The 18026-nt window shown below is 50.5% G+C and overlaps 1 protein-coding gene across 1 annotated transcript in view; it reads right to left on the reverse strand.

Moving 5' to 3' along the window:
* The window catches only part of Dlg5 (discs large MAGUK scaffold protein 5), a 116563-nt gene extending 103492 nt beyond the window's left edge, over positions 1–13071 (reverse strand). Inside the window, 1 exon segment of the mRNA XM_051142923.1 lies at positions 12745–13071. Coding sequence (XP_050998880.1) covers positions 12745–13048 — 304 coding nt within the window. The 5' untranslated portion in view covers positions 13049–13071.
* Positions 13072–18026: the final 4955 nt, after the last annotated feature.

Here is an 18026-nt window from a genome sequence, read left to right on the forward strand (position 1 = left end):
CTTCCAGACACCTTGGCCAGGCTGCTCCAAGTCTGAGGGGAGGTCCAGGGTCCAGATCTGTCACTTTGTGCCCTTAGAACTGCTAGTTTTGCTGTGTAAAATAAGAACTTGAACGCACTAGTTCCTAAAATCCTCTCCAGCCATGTGCTCAGCAGTTGAGGCTGGTTACTAGAAGGATGTGTTAAGGGCTAGGATGATGGCTCAGCAGTTTAGAGCCCTGGATGCTCTTCCAATAGACCCAGGTTCAGTACCCAACATCCATATGGCAGTTCACGACTCTCTGTAGCTCTAGTCTCAGGGGATTCTGGGTCTTTGAGGGCACCTGGTACATAAGCAGTGCATGGACATGCACATAGACAAAAAAACAAACACATAAGGTAAATAAATAAATATTAAAAATGAAAATAAGTCATGAAAACAAGTCTAGGCAGAAAAGAAGAAACGAGGGGAGGGGGCTGCACTATTGGAAATGTCATGGTGCTGCTTTCAAAATAGCGTGGCCTCTTAACCAATTAGACTTATGGATATAAAGGGAGCTGGCAAGATGGCCCAGTGGGTAAGGGCACTTGCCTCCAGGTCTGACAACTCATGTTTAATTCCTGGAGTTCACATGGTGGAAGGACAGAACGCACTCCTCCAGGTTGTCCTCTGACCTCTACACATGCACAACACCCACCGCCCACATATACTCACACTCTACACACCCACAACAACCCCCCACAACACCCCCACACACAACACCCCACACACACACAACACACCCACATACAACACCCCCACAACATCCTCCACAACACCCACACAACACCCACACACACAACACCCCACACACACACACTCTACACACAGAAATATAAACAAGGTTTTGCTTCTTTCCATTTGTCTGCTCATCATTTTTTAAAAATGGCTAGACAGATTTTCAGCACATGTGGAAAACAGTCAATAGTCAAAAGAAGAAAGATTTGTTTGTAGATCCAGGGCCATCTTAAAGAGGCAGGCATGTACCACGCAGGTACGTACACTGAGAGGACACTACACCTATAAATACACACACACAGGCCAGGCAGTGGGGGCGCACGCCCCTAATCCCAGCACACAGGAGGCAGAGGCAGGTGGATTGCTTTGAGTTTGAGGTCAGCCAAGGCTACACGGAGAAACTCTGTCTCAAAAAAACAAAACAAAACAAAACAAAAAGCTCTATTCTTCTTACTCTTCCTGTCTCTGTCTCTGCCTGTTCCCTCTCTCCTCTCTCTCTCTTTTTCTCTCTCTCTCTCTCTCTCTCTCTCTCTCTCTCTCTCTCTCGATTCCCCTTACCCTTTCCTTCTCTCCTCATGCTTATCTAATAAACCTCATATAACATAAAAAACAAAACAAACAAAATCACCACACACACATAGAGGCTAGAGAGACAGCTCCCATTTAGAGCACTGGCTCTTCTTGCAGGGGACACGGGTTTAGTTCTCAGCATCCACAGAGCAGCTTACAACCTTTTCAATTTCAATGAGATATGAGATATAATATGAAATATGCACCACACAACAGCTATGATATGGAGAAGTTTATTATATGAGCATGGGAGAGCAGGGAAGTGAGAGGGGTACCCAGAGAGAAACAGAGAGACAGAGATAGGGAAATAGAGACAGCAAAAGAGGAACAGAGGAAGAGGTAGGAAGAGAGGAGAGAGAGGGAGAGAGAGAGAGAGAGGCAGGGAGAGGGAGGGAGAGGGAAAGAGAGAGAGGCAGGGAGGGGGAGGGAGAAGGAGAGGGAGGGAGAAGGAGATGGGTGGGTTTGTCCTTTTATAATCCTCCTGGGCAGGGCACACCCAGTGGCAGGGCAGGTAATGACATCACAGGCAGACTGGGGCAGAATCCTAACACAACCACCTCTGATTCCAGTTCCAGGGGATCCAACATCCTTTTCTGGTCTCCATGGGCCAGCAGGCACACTTGTAGTTAACGTACACACACAGGCAAAGACATTCATACACATAAAATAAATACGTCTTTAAAAAAAAACATAAAACCACCGGACATACCACACCTTTGTTTAGTGGCAAGTAGGGTGGCAGCTGGGGTTTTTTGCTTTGTCACAGAAAGCCACATAGCACAGAGGTCCCTCCTGCCAAAGTCAGACCCATTCACAGGCAACTGAAGCCAGCAGGGCTGCTCCCTGCACAGGCAGCGAGCAGGGCTGGTTAATGTGTCACTGAGACAATGGCTCTCTTATGCAATTTAGGGCTGGGCCAGCTAGTGACAGTTTTTTGTTTTGTTTTAAGCTCAAGAAATTTTTTTTCAAAAATAAATAAATAAATAAACAAAGGGGTAACTGCTCCTCGCAACGACTGACCAGAAGCCCAACAGGACATCACTCACTCTGCTGGGTACCAAGGACTGGTGGTTTCTCATTAGCCTTGTTGGGTCATTTGCCATTTTTTAAATGGTTCACCTCAAAAGGAAACCTACAAAAAAAATTTTTTTAAGTACACAGAGTAAGCAGGTGCAAGCAAGGCCCCTCCATAAACAGGCCTCTGGGGCCTGCTGTGACTCACCCAATGAAGAAAGGTAAAGCTTTTAGGCAGCTCTTCTTTCTCCAAGCATGGGGCTGGGGAAGGGGGCACTACAGACAGGTTTGTAAAAGTATCCACGCGGAGCCTGATGGAACATGCCATGAGTTCCAGGGCCCAGCCTGCATGATGAGACCCTGCTCCCTAGCTTCCAAAGTCCGCAGGTGACATCAGTTAAATGTAACAGCTAGCCCTTGTTAAAATCCATATTTGAACAAATTACCTGATGAGACAAGGAAAACTGAATACCAGCTTGGCATAAGATGGCTTAACAAATCCAGAGCAGGATGCTCACAAGGGGCCCAGGATCCGATCCTTCATGGATCGTGCTGGTGTGGAGGTGACCTCTGTGGGCCCAGCACCAGCAGAGCAAAGGGAGTAGCAGCAAGGAACTAGCACACAGTGACAAGTCGTGGAAAGAAAGGACACACAGACAGATAAAGCTGTGACTGTGTCTATAAGGATTACCCTCTAACCAAAGGCCGTGGGACCTCCTACAATCAGGCAATACCTTTTTATTTTGGGTTTTTTTTTTTTCTTTTTTTTTCTTTTTTCTTTTTTTCTCTGAGACAGGGTTTCTCCGTGTAGCCTTGGCTGTCCAGGACTCACTTTGGAGACCAGGCTGGCCTCCAAATCACAGAAATCCCCCTGCCTCTGCCTCCCAAGTGCTGGGATTAAAGGTGTGCACCACCACACCATGCCCAACAGGCAATACCTTAATATGAGGGAGGCTGGGGCAGACTAGAATAGTTGCGGGTTGCTTTGAGGCAGGCCTGAGATATGCTTACATGAGTGATACACCAGCTGGGTTTTGTTCTAAAGTACTGCAGGGGCCTAAGATTGCTGGAAGAGGTCAGTACAGCGACAGGGCTGCTGGCGTCCACTCCGTTTCCACACATTTAAAAAGGCAAAGGCTTTAAAAGGCAAGAGAGAAGGAAGAAAGGACTTTGTTTAATGCGGGCTCCCTCTTCACTCTCACTGTCTTCCCTGGGTCCCCTCGGCTCACCTCACTATTTCCACGGTGTCCATCTGAGCACAGGTGACTGCAAAGGTCCTTGCCATGGCACCTGGTGATGCCTCTTTAAGGGCCAAAGCCTCAAGAAACTGATCCACCAAAGAGGCATGGCCTCCTCACTGATGCACACCCCAGATCTGCCCCCTCAGCGTCTGTCATTGTAACCGCATGCACGGCCTGGGTCCTGTGATGCTTTCTAAGTCCGCATGCGGGCTGATCCCGTTCACAGATGGAGAAAAGGAAGTCCTGAAGGCTAAGAGGCTGCTGGAGCTAAGAGATCCAGGTGGAAGTGCTAAGATGTAAGCCTAAACTGCTGGGCCCTCAAGAGTGCGCGCTCAGAGCTTTCAACTGCCTCTACTCCCAGAGCCTTGCCCCCAGCTCCAATGTCACCTACAACGTCCAAGCCACCTGGGTCATTCATTCACTTTTCCACGTCACCCATCCTCCGTGACACTCTCAGAACAGAGGCCATCTTCTTGGTTCTCCAGACCAGCTTCCGTCAAAGGCTCGGCAAAGACTTGTTCTTGGCTGACAGTTACTGGGTCGCCCCAGACCTGCAGAGGCCAAGGCACCACAGTTGTCCCCACACACCCCCCCAGGGCACCCCTTGACTCTAGGGGGGGAAAGCATCTCACAGGGTGATGTCCTTGAAATCGGACTTCATTCTGCTGGAGCCACGGCAGGCCCAGCAAGAAGGCATACCTAAAATCTGACAGCTTCTGGCCCCCGAATTGCACGTGTCTAGTTCAGCTGGCATCAGAGACTAAAAGAAGGGAAGCGTTTATGGGTTGATTGCTCCAATTAAGAGGAGCAGGGGAAATGAAAATAAGTAAGACATGCTGTGTTCCAGTACTATGTCTAATGCTGAGGCTTCCTGTGTGTCTTCCTCTGAACACGGATGCTTCAAGATGCCCCACAGAAGAGGACACCAGTCTGGAGCCATTCTAGCAAAGCCCGAGAGCCCACTGGCCCACACTTGCTCTCAAGAGCCTGGTATGGAGGAGTTAGGCCTGCTCAAAGCGGCACTATCCGAATGCTCTGGACCACAGAGTCAGGCCAAGGCAAAAACAGCATCCGCATCCCATCAAATCAGTGCTCATAACACGTTTCCTGGGGAAATGCTGACCCAAGACTTTTGAAAGAACATCTTGATAGAGATCTGGACTCGAGATGAGAAAGCGAACCAAGCCTGAGTGGCCCATGACGCAGAAATGGCATACTCCGAGGCCTTTGGGGTGACACTACGAGCACTGCAAAGGAGGAAGAAATGACTGCCCCACCCTTGGCTTCCAGCTCTCAAATCCGCTGGGATGGTATGGTTGAAGTCTGGGCCTCCAAGGAGTCACCCACAACCTCTGAAATTAATTCCTTTGCAATCCAAAGGAGCTGCCTACATCTTAGTAACGCCTATTTGGAGGTTGGGGGAGGGGCGCAAGTATGCGCGTACGCGAACATATATCACACATTTTAGACAAAAGAAAAATATTAGAACTAGGCCTCTACCCAGCCCTGAGTTAAGGCGTGAGGGACAGAAGGCAAACAACACGCCAGTTCATTGTGAGTTTGCCCGTGGAACTGCTACACGGTCCCACCTGACCACCGAAAGCAGAGAGACATCTAACGGATTCTCTTGTACAAGATGGAAAAGTTCTGCAAACGGATGATGGTACGGGTTACCCAACAGTCTAAAAATACTAAAGACCACACTTAACATACTCAGACTAGCTATTTTCACAGTTTATACATTGTTGTGCTAAAAACAAAATAGCTCACAGTCAGTGTATTTAAGTCTTACTACAGTTTAAAAAAACAACAACAAAAACAAAAAATCTGAAACCAGATGAGTTATGACTCTTAGGCTGAAATGAATGCAGGCACCACCCTCCCCAGGATCAGAGGGCTGGAGAGTCCACATGGGACACTCCAAATACTTGTTCAGGTAAAAATGTCTCTGCAGTAGTTTTGTGGAATCACGCCTCAAAAAATCTCAGTTGAGACACAATGCAAAGATTTACAACCTATTCCAGGCAAATATTGAAGAACAAAAAAGGGGGGCAAAATCCAATTATTTCTTGCTCTATTCCATTTAAAATCCCCTGCTAAACACACCTGGAAGCCCCAGCTCCAGGCAGCAATGTAGCTCAGGGCTCCTGTTCCATGTCTGCTAACCCCGTAGCCATATCCTCCCAGGAAATCACTACACAGCTTCCCTCCCACTGGGGCTGCGGTAGGTGCAGGTGCTTTGTCTGAAGTGGGGCCAAAAAGAAAGAGAGAGAGACAAAACATTTCTCCTGCTCCACTTACTTTTTCGGGAAGTAGAAAGGCAGAGTATCAAAAATCACTCAAGACCAACATTAAAGCAGATTAACAGCAGCCACTGTGCAGAGCTGGAACCACCCTCCAGAAATCCACTCCAACACAACTGTCACACACCCCTGGGACCATAAGCCATCTGGGGAGTGCTCAGAACCCCCACAGGACTGAGAAACTCCCCAGTCAGTGCCTCTCCAATTCTGTTTTTGCTTTTGAACGAGGGCCAGGAAGCCCAAAGGCTCAGCCAAGGTCAGGCCAGCTCTCAGAAGCAGATCCCACAGGGGGCTCTTTCAAGGACAGCTGGCTGATACTGGAGTCTGAAAACGAAAGGTTGCCTCACACAGCTCGGAGCAGCCAGCCCTATGGTGCTGGTACCTGGTGGGTGACCTTGAAGCCTTAAGACATCGATTGTCATACCACCAGCTTCCATCACAGGCACAGTGAGAGTGGTAACATTAATGTGTGCATCTGAGACATGCTCAAAGAGGCCTCAAGGTGACAGTGCAGGCAGTGCCCTCCTGGGGATAAGACCCCAGACTGCGCCTGAGACTCACAGCCACGGGGCCAGCAACCCTTACACCTGTTTAGAGTATTTATTCACAAGGAGCTGTAGCCGACCTTCGGCAATCTGCCCATTCCCCGGTCCCTACTGCCACTGTGATGCGGCAGGGTTCGCCACACTCACAAAAGGCCCTTCCTTTGTTCTCACCTGCACCCTGAGTATGAGTGGTTTGTGGCTGTATCTGGGCTGAGCTCAGGGGAAGAAGAATAGGACTCAAGATAGCACACTGAGACCCAGGAGGGAAGAGCTTCCAAAATGCTGGGCAGGGCTCACTCACCCACTGGACTTCCCGGCAGGCTTGGGACAGTGTGGTTGATAAGAGGCCTGCTGGGAAATGCACGAGCTGCTAAAACTGTCCGAGTGTGCCATCACTGCAGAAAATGGAACAGGCTTTGCTTCACAGTAAAATTTCCATAAAAACTCCCAACTGCAAGTATTACAAAAAGGAAGCATAAACATAAAAATAAAAAGAAATAAAGCCCATTTTGTGAATCTTAAAGGTATCTTCAACATTAAGCTCAGAAGTCTCCACAGTTCCAAACATCCAGTTCCCCTGCTAAGCACTGAGCTATTAAGATCTACTCAGACAGAGAAGACAGCCATTGCCAACCTGTGGCGAGGACAGGGACGAGGGGTATTATAGGGCTCAACCTCTCCCAGAACAACACAGACGGAGGGACAGAACTGGAGAGTCTCAAAGGGACAGTCCAGACCCTGTTCAGTGGTGGTCATGGCTGGGAAAGGAGGAAGAGAAAGGGGGCATGTCTGTAGGCTGGGGTACTGGTGTGACTCTGAGGTTTCCTCAGGGTTCCTCTGCATCTTCCTGTCCGTCATCCTTTCTGCACCAGGAGTCAGAGGATTCAAGGAGGTGCAGCAGGGTGAGGCGAGGGGGGTGGGGGAACTAACCTAAGCTATGCAAGCCACAGACGCTGGCTACGGCTGGATGGACAGGCAGCATGGATGGATGAGACTGGAAACTCCAGGCTACCTGGCATTAGGGGTCCGTACATTTAGGATTCTACAAGTTCAGAGGACCTCAAGCTTTCCCACCACCAGCAATTGTCTGAGACATCTTAACGCAGCAGGAGACGTGTTTAGAAAAGCTAACGGTCCTGCTCATGGCCTAGCCCACAACAGCCTACAACTGCCCACAACAGCCCACAACAGCCCACAACAGCCCACAACAGCCCACAACTGCCCACAACAGCCCACAACTGCCCACAACTGCCCACTCCAGCAAGGATCCAGTCTTCTCATCTTATCAAGGACTGTGCCGGGCCGAATGCCTATCTCTCTATAATATCGTTCCCGTCCATCTCCCCTCGGAGAAACTGCTTCTTTAAACGCTGCCTTGTACTGGAACAGGTCGCTAACCAAACCGACCTAGCCTCTAAGTTCAGCCACGGCCACTCTGCCTCACAGGGCACACAGCCCTAGTCAGGACAATCAGAACTCTTCCAGAAGGCTTTTCTACTGGGGTTGACTGGACAGAGCTGCCTTCCTTCCCTGGCTAGGACCACTGAGCATAATAAAGCCCACCAAGACGGAGACTACATTTCAGGCCTGTGAAAAAGCTTGCAAGATTCAGGGGTCAATCAGCTCTCATTTGGGTCAAGGGTTTAGGACGTAGCTATGTGTCACCTAACACTGGAGTGGTGTTAGGTGATTCCAGCATTACATTGCCATCATGGAGTTCGCTCACAGAAACATCACTAGGTTAATATAATCTTATGGGGCCACTGTCCGACATGTAGCTTGTAAATGCCATTATGACTGTATTATACACCAGTAAGTCGTCCTTTTTGCCTAAGACAATTTAAGTCCTCGACTTAAACAGAGAGAATTGCAACCTGTGCCCATTTAGAAGCCTCCCCTCAACCACTGCCTTCAGGATCCTCCGCCTCGTCCCTTCAAATAGCACAACTCTGAAAGGCAATGTTAGCTTGCCTCTTCCCCTGATGATCTCCCAGGGCAAGAGTGGACTGAGCAAAAGTGGCTGGTGTCCAAAGGCAGCAGCGAAAACAAAAGACCCTGGCAGTCACCACAAAATAATAAATACCCCACACCTGGCAACAGAAAGCTACCCACACTAATCTCTGGAAGAGCCTGGCAGGGTTACTCCTTAAGTGAGAGGTGGGGGGAGGGAGGGAGGAAGGGAGGGAGTGTGTGTGTGTGTGTGTGTGTGTGTGTGTGTGTGTGTGTGTGTGTGTGTGTGTGTGTGTAAAAAGTGTAGGTGGGCAGAGAGGGTGGGCATGCTGGCTCACACCTGTAATCTCAATATTCAGAAGGGTGAACAAGGAAGACTTCCACAAGTTTGAAACCAGCCTGGGCTACAGAGGAACACCTTATGTCAAAAAAAAAACAAAAAGGGTTTCAGGTCTCACCTTCTACAATGCCTGTGTCTCAGGGAACACCTAAACCTCCGACTAGACCCAGAGTCACAGTCCCCCGAAGTCTTTTGCACCCCCCCCCCATTCCATTCACAGGCAATGTCAACCTTCTCTCTTTCAGCTCCTATAGTCTCTACAGTCCTTCCCTCCGCTGCCCCCCTGAGGGGACTGGAGAGATGGCTCAGTAGTTAAGAGCATCTGTTGCTCTTGCAGGGGACCCAGGTTCAATTCCCAGCACCTACTTGGCAGCTCACAGCCATCTGTAACTCAAGTTCTGGGGAACCTGGTGCTCCCTTTTGACCTCTGCATGCACATAGCCCACCTACCAAGTGCAGGCCAAACACATATACACATAAAAGAAAATACATCTTTTAAAAAGCACCTTTGATCTCAGCACTCAGGAGGCAGAGGCAGGCAGATAGATCTCTGTGAGTTCGAGGACAGCTTGGGCTACAGAGTTAGTTCAAACAGTCAGGGCTTCAAAAAGAAACCCTGTCTCAAAAACAAAAAAAAACAAAAAAAAAAAGGTTCTGTTTCAGCTCCAGTTCAAGTAAGTGCCAGTCTCTCCTCCAGGTTTTGTGTGTGTGTTTGTTTGTTTGTTTGTTTGTTTTTCGAGACAGGGTCTCTCTGTGTAGCCTTGGCTGTCCTGGACTCACTTTGTAGACCAAGCTGGCCTCAAACTCACAGAGATCTGCATGCCTCTGCCTCCCCGAGTGCTGGGATTACAGGCGTGTGCCACCGCACCCGGCTTCTCTTCCAGTTTTATCTCCACTCCTTCAGCGGATGATCCTATGCCATTCTATTCATGTTGGTGACAGCAAGTCAACCTCTCTCTAGGAAATAAAGAGGCACAGGAGGAGGGAAGGGACATGGGTACGAGATGCAGCAGGCAGCCAATTTCTGTCTTCCAAGAGAAGCCTGGCACAAAATAAGTCTTTGACATTTAGACGGCAATTAGTCAGAGCCACACTGGGCATGGATCAAAGCTCTTGTACCTGTCACTCAATAGATCCTTCTCCTCCGGCATCCTACTGCCCAAACAAGGCCTCAAGAGACATGGCCACACTCCTGCCTCTGCAGTCCACCAAGCCAAGCCCAGGAACTGGACACCTGATCCTTCCCTGAAGACATTTTGCCCCCTGAAGACTGAGGCAAGTGGCAGGGCGCCTTGGGCTACTAAGTGGGGCCCACCACGCAGACGAAGACCCCGAGACCCAGCGTAGAAGCAGAACCCAATGATCTCTGCAAGAGAAATCAGATGTTCCGATCAAATTTGAGATGGAAACACTAATGGGGTAACCAAATTCAACTCTGATACAATAAAAGACACAGGAGATACCCCCCTACCCCAGTCACCCAGTAAAGGGAAGTTCTCACCTCTCACTATCACCAGCTGGGGCAAAGGAATTCGCTTCCTTCCCTACAAATCCGTGTGTGAGCATGATATCAGAGTTTTTCATGACCAATAATCTCTTGAAAGGGTAGTGGGAAGGCCTGGTCAGCCAACAGGAGGAAGCACCTAAGACAAGAAACAGGAGGGAGGCTCCCAGCGTCTGTCACCTCTCCGTCCTCTCATCTTCCTGGTGCCTGACAAGGCACCTGGGAACTCAATGGAAGGAAGATGCTAAGGCACCAGTCTGTGACACTGGGGTGGCCACAAGTCAGTGAGATGAGAAGATAAGACACAGCTTGCTCAATGGCAGCACATCAGTCCCACAACAGGAGCCCTGCTTCTCTCTAATCCAACCTTGTGTTTCATCAGCCACAGCATTACAAAGACACCCAGACACCCAGAGACTCACACACCATGTCACCCTGCTCACCAAGGCCCCCAGATAGTGTCTTGCCATGTCAAGTGTTATCCCAACTTCTTCTAACCTATTAAATAAAATGAAGAATTATTGGGAATTATTTTTCTAAGGACTTCGTGAATCTCTCTGAAACAATTCTGAAGTGTGGGGAACCGGATCCAAAAAAAAAAAAAAAAATCAGAGCCCTAGCCATAAATCTCAACCTTATGGTATCCCGCTCCTTGGAGATCAGGAGAAGCACCCTAAAGGTTACACCAGAGGTCACACCTTCTCTACAGGGCATAAAGAGTGTACTTAATGAGTGGTGATCTGTATGCTAGTTTCTCTAGTCCAGAGATCAACCTTGGGACTGATGCACACACACATCCCAGTGAGGACTTCTAGGCTGTTCTCTTTCTCTGAGACTTCTGCAAACATATCCTTTGACAAACCTCTTCCTTCAAAAACAAGTCACTGGAAGCAGTAAGAAAGGAAAAGTCACTCTGATGAGCTCCTTTAGTCTCTTAGCTGCCTGTGACAGTCCCTTCTAAGAGACTTCAAAGGACTATTCAAAGAGACTCCAAATAAACCATACTTGTAGGGACAGAGTGCACATCTGAGAAACAGAATGTAAAAGCCAGAAGGCCAAGGGGAAGACAGAAGGGCGTCCGTGAAGTGCTCTGCTTCGTGGCTGGCAGTTTGGCCTCTCTCTATGTCAGTGTCCTCCTGCTAGAGAAAGGACTATTGAGATGAGAGCTGCTACCAGAGACACCTAATAAAATCACTCCCTTTATAAGTGTAGCTTTTAACAGTCCCATAAACGGGTCTCCTCAACCTCTGGCCCACAAGTTGCTAAGGGCAGGTTTTATTTTTCCAGCTCTCTTCATTCCCTATTCTTTTACATATGTGCCTTTATTGATTTTTTTATATGTATTGATTCAACTTAAAACAAGACCAAGACCTACACAAGACACACTTGCTATTTCCAGGCCCTGGCTATGTTTTTTAAAAAGCAAGAGACAATTATTCAACGCTCTTGGTATTCAGTCCTTGCTGGGCATTTTAAACACTGCAAGCCACAGTTTTCTCTCTGGCAAATTAGGAATAATAGATAGCTCACGTGCTGTTAACAGCGATTAAATGTAGAGCTCCTGCCACAACAGACAGCAAACACCACACCAGCCCTCATCCTTCCAGGTCTCTCTCCCCAGCCCAGTCAGGGCAAGCTACCACTAGTCACAAACTCCCAGCGGTACCCCTCCCCCCTACACACACTTACAAATCAGTCACTTCCAAGAGCAAGAACACAGGGATCCAAAGGGCACCACTCAAAGGAATCAGTCACCAGCTCTCTCCTCCACCGAGAACTCAGAGCTCTCAGTCAGGGAGGGAACTGAGCTACAGCAACCACAACTAAGATTTTCCCATGGTGCAATGCAACTTCCTCAACTTTTCCGGGCCCACAATTTCCAAAGAAACCGGGGAAGGAGTTGTGCACAATTCACGGCAAATCTGTGCGAGTTAGGAGACTGAGATGCAGGGGAGGCGGGGGGGGGGGGGGGGGGGGTAGGGCGGGCGAGAAGGAAACGGACACAAAGTGAAAAAGACTCGAGTGATCCTAAAACGGGGTGGCAGGGATCAAAACTTAGGGGATCTGCCCTTGACCTATATTCATTCCCTTCTTGATCATTGCAACCTCTGGCTCGCCAGGGGCTAGCCGACCATGAGGAGCTTAGGAAAGGAAAGGGCTGGCCAACATCCTTCTGAGGTGTCCTCCGACCTCAGGCCCGCCAAAGGACCTGGTGGCCTCCGAAGGACTCTGCAGCGGTGGCAACAAGGAGAGTGAAGAAAAACTAAGGCTTTCAGCGAGGGCTTATTGTTCCCAGAAAACAGCAGGACCGAGGCAGGAGGTGTGAATTCGGTTTCCAGGCATCCGTGCCTGCCCGGGTGGGCTAAGAGAGAAGGTGTCACGCGCGCCAGACAGGTAGAGCAACGGCCGCGAATAGAGCCTCGCCGCCCCCCACCCACCCCACCCCTTCTTTTTTGGGTGAGCTGCAGAGAGAAGGGGTGGCCGCGGGGCAGAAGGGGCCGCGCGGGGGGCGGCCACTCACCTGCGCCCTCTGCGGACTGAGGCGGCCCGACGACGCCGTTCAGGTAGAGAATGGGCAGCAGGTGAGGCTGAGTCTTCTCCAAGGCGGCGCGCAGGTCCTGGAAGTGGTCCTGCTCCTTGGCCAGGAGTAGCTGGAGCAGCAGCTCCGCCTTGGCACCTCCCGCCTCCTCGTCCAGCTGCCGCCGCTCGCCGGGGCTCAGCGCTCCCGCTGCCTCCAGCAGCCCCAGCACGGCCTCCACCTCGGTCATGGCCTGGGCCAGGCTCTGCTGACACTGGGCGAGCAGCTCCCGGCGCTGCGGCTCCATGGTGGCGGCCCGCGCCGCCCCGCCCCGCCCCGCCGGACGGCGCCGGAGCTCCCCGAGGCCGGCGGGCTGCACGCCGAGCTGGGCGGCAGCCTAGCGCGCCGGGAGTCGCGAGGCGGCTGGGCCCATGGGCCGGGGCCTGCGAGCCTCGGGGCCCGGAGGATCGGGCAGGTCTCAGCGGCCGCCTCCCGGGCTCCGGGGCGCAGCCATGTTGGCTGCGGCAGCAGCGGCGGCGGCGGCGGCAGCGGCAGGACTGGAAGAGGAGGAGGAGGAGACGGAGGAGGAGGAGAAGGAGGAGGAGAAGGAGGTGGGGACGGCGGCCCGGGCGCGCCCGGAGGCCTCGCAGCGCCCAGGCATGCCCCCCTCCCTCTCAGCCTCCGCACCCACCGCCCCGCCGCACACCGAGATCGCCGCGGGGCGATAAGTCCCCGGGCGCCCGACGGCTCCGGCCCGGCTCACCGGAGCTCCTACACCGCCGCCCGCACAGCTGCGGCCCGCCCCTCTGGCCTCTCTCCTCCCGGGCCCGCCTTCGGCCTGGAGGAGGTGGCAGGCAACTTGAAGCCTGCGGAGAAGGGTCCTGCGGCCGCCGGTACTTAGACCCCATCTTTTGGGAGAAACAGCCCCCACCCGGTTCACGTACTGCCCCTAATCCAGGGTCTTCTGAGAATTCCAAAATCAACCAAGGACACAATGGAACCCTCCTCCACTAAACTTAGGCATCTCCAATTTAAGACCTCTCCTCAGAATCGGTGCCCATTCCAAGATTTTCTTAGAAATACCCCAACCTTCCCAACAGTTATTAGCTCTCCTGTATCACAGCTCCGAAGTCAAAGGTAGTTGGGTGTTTGTAGGAACTGGGGTGTGCGTTTTCTGTGGCTGGTGGAGCTTTCCGGCAAGAAAAGTGCTCATCCCCTCAGTGTCACCCCAAGGTTGTAGCAAGTCCCAGTTACCTTGCGTCCCCATAGTGACTTCAGGGGCACTTAGTCAGGCTACAAGCCCAAGAACATCCACCTTCCCCCACAGCCCGCTGTGCACAGCTACTTACCTGCAACTGGATCTCAAGCAATATCTCGCAGCAACCCCCACCGTCCCAGGGCAGACTGCAAACTCCTACATTAGAACCACTGACTCACGTGCTAGGACTGGCCAAGAAGTCTTTACATGCCACTGTCACCAAAGCAAAGGTGTGTCAAACATGCTTCTTCTTTGACAGAAACCACGTTTATTTATAGGATGCAAACTCTGAGTAGTGACCAGGACAAGAGAGCCAGGCTTTGCCCTTAGGTGGCTCTGTGCCTCAAAATGATGTTCAGGGTGGAAGACAACCAATGACCTTCGCTCACCTGGGTTTTTTCCCCCTGGGGTTTTGGGGATGTGGAAGAGTATTAGACCAGGGGTTCCCAGCTATGGCTTCATGAGTAAGTTCAACAGAGCCGCTGTAGTGCTGAAGTAACATCAGCATTTTTGTGAACATGTGGGGTTTTTTTGGGGCTGGGCTTGATAGCTTTATCAATTTCTTCAGGTTTCTATAACCCAACATGGATTCCAACATGGTGAGGCAAAGCTATTTGAAGATGCCTCTCCATTCAACTCAATAAGGTGCCCTAGTTTTATTGTTTCTCTGGCAAATACCATGACCAAAAGCAATTTGGGTAAGGGGGGCTGGTGGGGAAGGGGTATATTTCATCTTATATTTCCAGGTCACTCCCACTGCTGAGAGAAGACAAGGTAGGAACGCTCACTCAGAGCCAAAGAGGTACAGCAGGGACCTTGGAGGACTGGTGTGTGCTAACTCACTTGCCAAGGTCATGCTCAGCTAGCTTCCTCATGCAGCCCATCACCCCTACCTAGCCCAGGGAATGGTGCCACCCACAGTGGGCTGGGCTCTCCAATTACCAGTCAAGACATACCCATATCACAGATATGTTCATAGACCAACCTTATAAAACGACAATTAATCCACTGAGATTCTTTTATTTTTTTCAGGCAATTCAAGCTGGGTCAAGCTGACAGCTAATTCTAACTAGGACACAGGGATTTAGGGGACTAGCAGGTGGCTGCTATCATGGTGCCAAAGTTTTGCACAGACTCCCTGGATCTTTCCTGGTTCCCCTGCCCCTAAGATACCTTCTCTCTGGCTGGCCACTACTTAACCTGAGAGCAGCCACAGATCCTAACTCATCTCTGAGTTTCCCACCTCAGCTCTTATTTGGATTAATAGACGTCTAGGTGAAGGGAATGTGGAAGTGGGGAGAGGGCGGAAAAGTGAAAATTGGAAACTAATCTTATTTATGATTAGAACAAACTGTGTGTTCCATGTCCAAAGAGTGGCAAGACGCATGAGCCATAGTCTCCCAGTGACTCTCAAAGGACCATGAAGAGAATTGGTGTTTGTTCCAAGAAGCCTTCCTAGGAATCAGTGAGGAGGCACCATTGGTGGGACTACTTCCTCCTAGGGTCTGAGCAGTGATGCACACATGAATGTGAAGCATAAATTCTAGATGAGAGAGCTCGTGGTTGTGTTTAATGTTTTAGGGTTGCTTCAACCAATCACCTTGGCATGAACTCATGTCTGTAGCTTTTGTCTCTCTAGAAATGGGATCGTTGCAGGCGTAATCCAGTTAAAATGAGGTCATATTGCATTAGAGTGGACTGATGTGCTTATAAGGGGCGGCGGGGGGCTCGGCGGTGACGGGCTGGCTCAGGGGGCAAAGGCGCTTGCTGCCAAGACTGGTGTCCTGGGTTGGATTCTCAGGAAACACTTGGTAGAAGGGGAGACGAACTCTTTTTTTTTTTTTCCTTTTTGGGTTTTTTTGGGGGGAGGAGGGGGGTGGTTCAAGACAGGGCTTGCTTTGTAGATGAGGCTGGCTTCAAACTCACAGAGATCCACCTGCCTCTGCCTCCCTGAGTGCTAGGATTAAAGGCGTATGCCACCTCGCATGACGGGAACCAACTCCTTTGATCCCCACATACACGTGTCAGGTGGCACATGCACACACAACCCTCCACCCCCCACACACATAAATAAATATGTCTTAAAAGAAGGAAGTTGTGTGCCAGGGAGATGGTTCAAAGGTGCTAGCTGCACACGTTTGACAAGTTGGAGTCAAATTCCCTTGAACCTAGAGTGACACCAGACTCCATAGCACATTTCTATAATCTCAGCACTATTCCAGGGGCCAGACAAGATGTGAGATAAGAGAATTTTCAGAGGACCAGCTAACCTGGTCAGCTAACACAGTACAGCAGCAAACAGCATGAAAGATCCTGCCTCAACAAGGTGGAAGATGAAGGTTTTCTTCTGACTGCCACACACACATACTCCATGACACATCTCCACCCTCATACATGAATACATGTACATATATAATCTTTTTTGAGATAGGGTTTCTCTTTGTAGCCCTGGCTGTCCTGGAAGTCACTCTGTAGACCAGGCTGGCCTCCAACTCACAAAGATTTGCCTACCTCTGTCTCCCTGGTGCTGAGATTAAAGGTGTATGCCACCATTGCCCAACCAAAAACGAATTACTCATATTTTATTTATTTGTGTGTTAGCTTTTTTTTTTTTTCCCAAGACAGTGTTTCTCTACATGGCCCTGCCTGTCCTGGAACTTGATCTGTAGACCAGGCTAGCCTAGAACTCAGAGATCTACCTGCCTCTGCCTCTGGAGTGCTGGGATTAAAGACGTGCATCACCACTGCCTGCAAAAATAAATTTTTTAAAAAGAGAAATTTGGACTCAGACCCCCATGGGGCAGATAACATTTGAGGGAGAAAGCAGAGGCTGGAGTAATGTGTGCACAAGCAAGAGGAGAAGATTACAGCATGTACCAGGAGCAAGGGCGGGACGGAGTCTCCCTGTTGGCCTTCAGAATGAACCAACATGGCAACCCTTTGTTTTGGACTTTTCTAAGAAGAGGAGGAGGAGGAAGAAGAGGAGGAGGAGAAAGAGTAGGAGGAGGAGGAACTGTGAACCTGTAAACCTTCATTGTTTTAAATCCCAGTTTGTGTGCAGTTGTTATGGAAGCCTGTACAGGACAGTCACAATGAGAAGTGTGCAGGATAACGGTGTCTCCCTCTCTGTAACCACCCATCACCTCACTCTTCCATGGCCTAAGAATTTCTCAATTTACCTTCCTTTCTTCCCTTTGATTCTCAAAACAAAAAACCAAAAAAAAAAAAAAAAAAATAGAGAGACCCTCTCTCTGTGGAGAGAAGCCACTCCATATTCTGAACCGTCCGCTCACACTCACAGGAGCACGTGCTCCTGCTGCAGCCCTCCTCCTCCTGCCCACACAGGACTGGACTCCACATTCTCAGATGTCCCCCTTTGTCCTCCCTTGTTTTTTACCTCAGAAAGAAATCCTGCCCTGTTCAACAGTACTCCATAGCTGGCAATTGGCATTATAATTCCCACAGAAAATGATTCTCTGGGCTGACGTGATAACTCAGCCATTCAGAGTGGCCCCTGCCTGGGGGTGGGGGGGTGGGGAAGGGTGCTTCCTGCTCCTGCGGAGGGACCTGACTTTGGTTCCCAGCACCCACATCCCACAGCTCACAGCTGCCTGTAACTCCAGCTCCAGGGTGTTCTCCAGCCTCTTCTGGCCTCCATGGGCACCTGCATGGGGGGAAATAATATCCTGCTCTTTCCCACTAACCTAAATCCTACCGTCTCCAGACTGTCCTGCTCCTCGGCACACTGTCTCTCTGTCCTTCCTCTCCCCACCCCACCCTGCACTGGCCTTTCTGTCTCCAGTCCTATGCCTACCTCCCCCACGCACCTTCCCTCCTACAGAGAAAGCATTTGGGAGCTAGACTTCGACAACACACTCCTTGGCTGTGTCCCCAAGCTGGCTGCCTGCCCTTCCTGAAGTGTCCAGTTCCCCCACCTTGAGGGTACACACCACTCTTTAGCAGAGTACTTAGGACATCTACAAAGGCCGTGACAAGGCCCAGGATCTGACAGGCACAGAAACTCGGC

This window comes from Acomys russatus, chromosome 3, assembly GCF_903995435.1.
Source record: "Acomys russatus chromosome 3, mAcoRus1.1, whole genome shotgun sequence".
Lineage (NCBI taxonomy): Eukaryota > Metazoa > Chordata > Mammalia > Rodentia > Muridae > Acomys > Acomys russatus.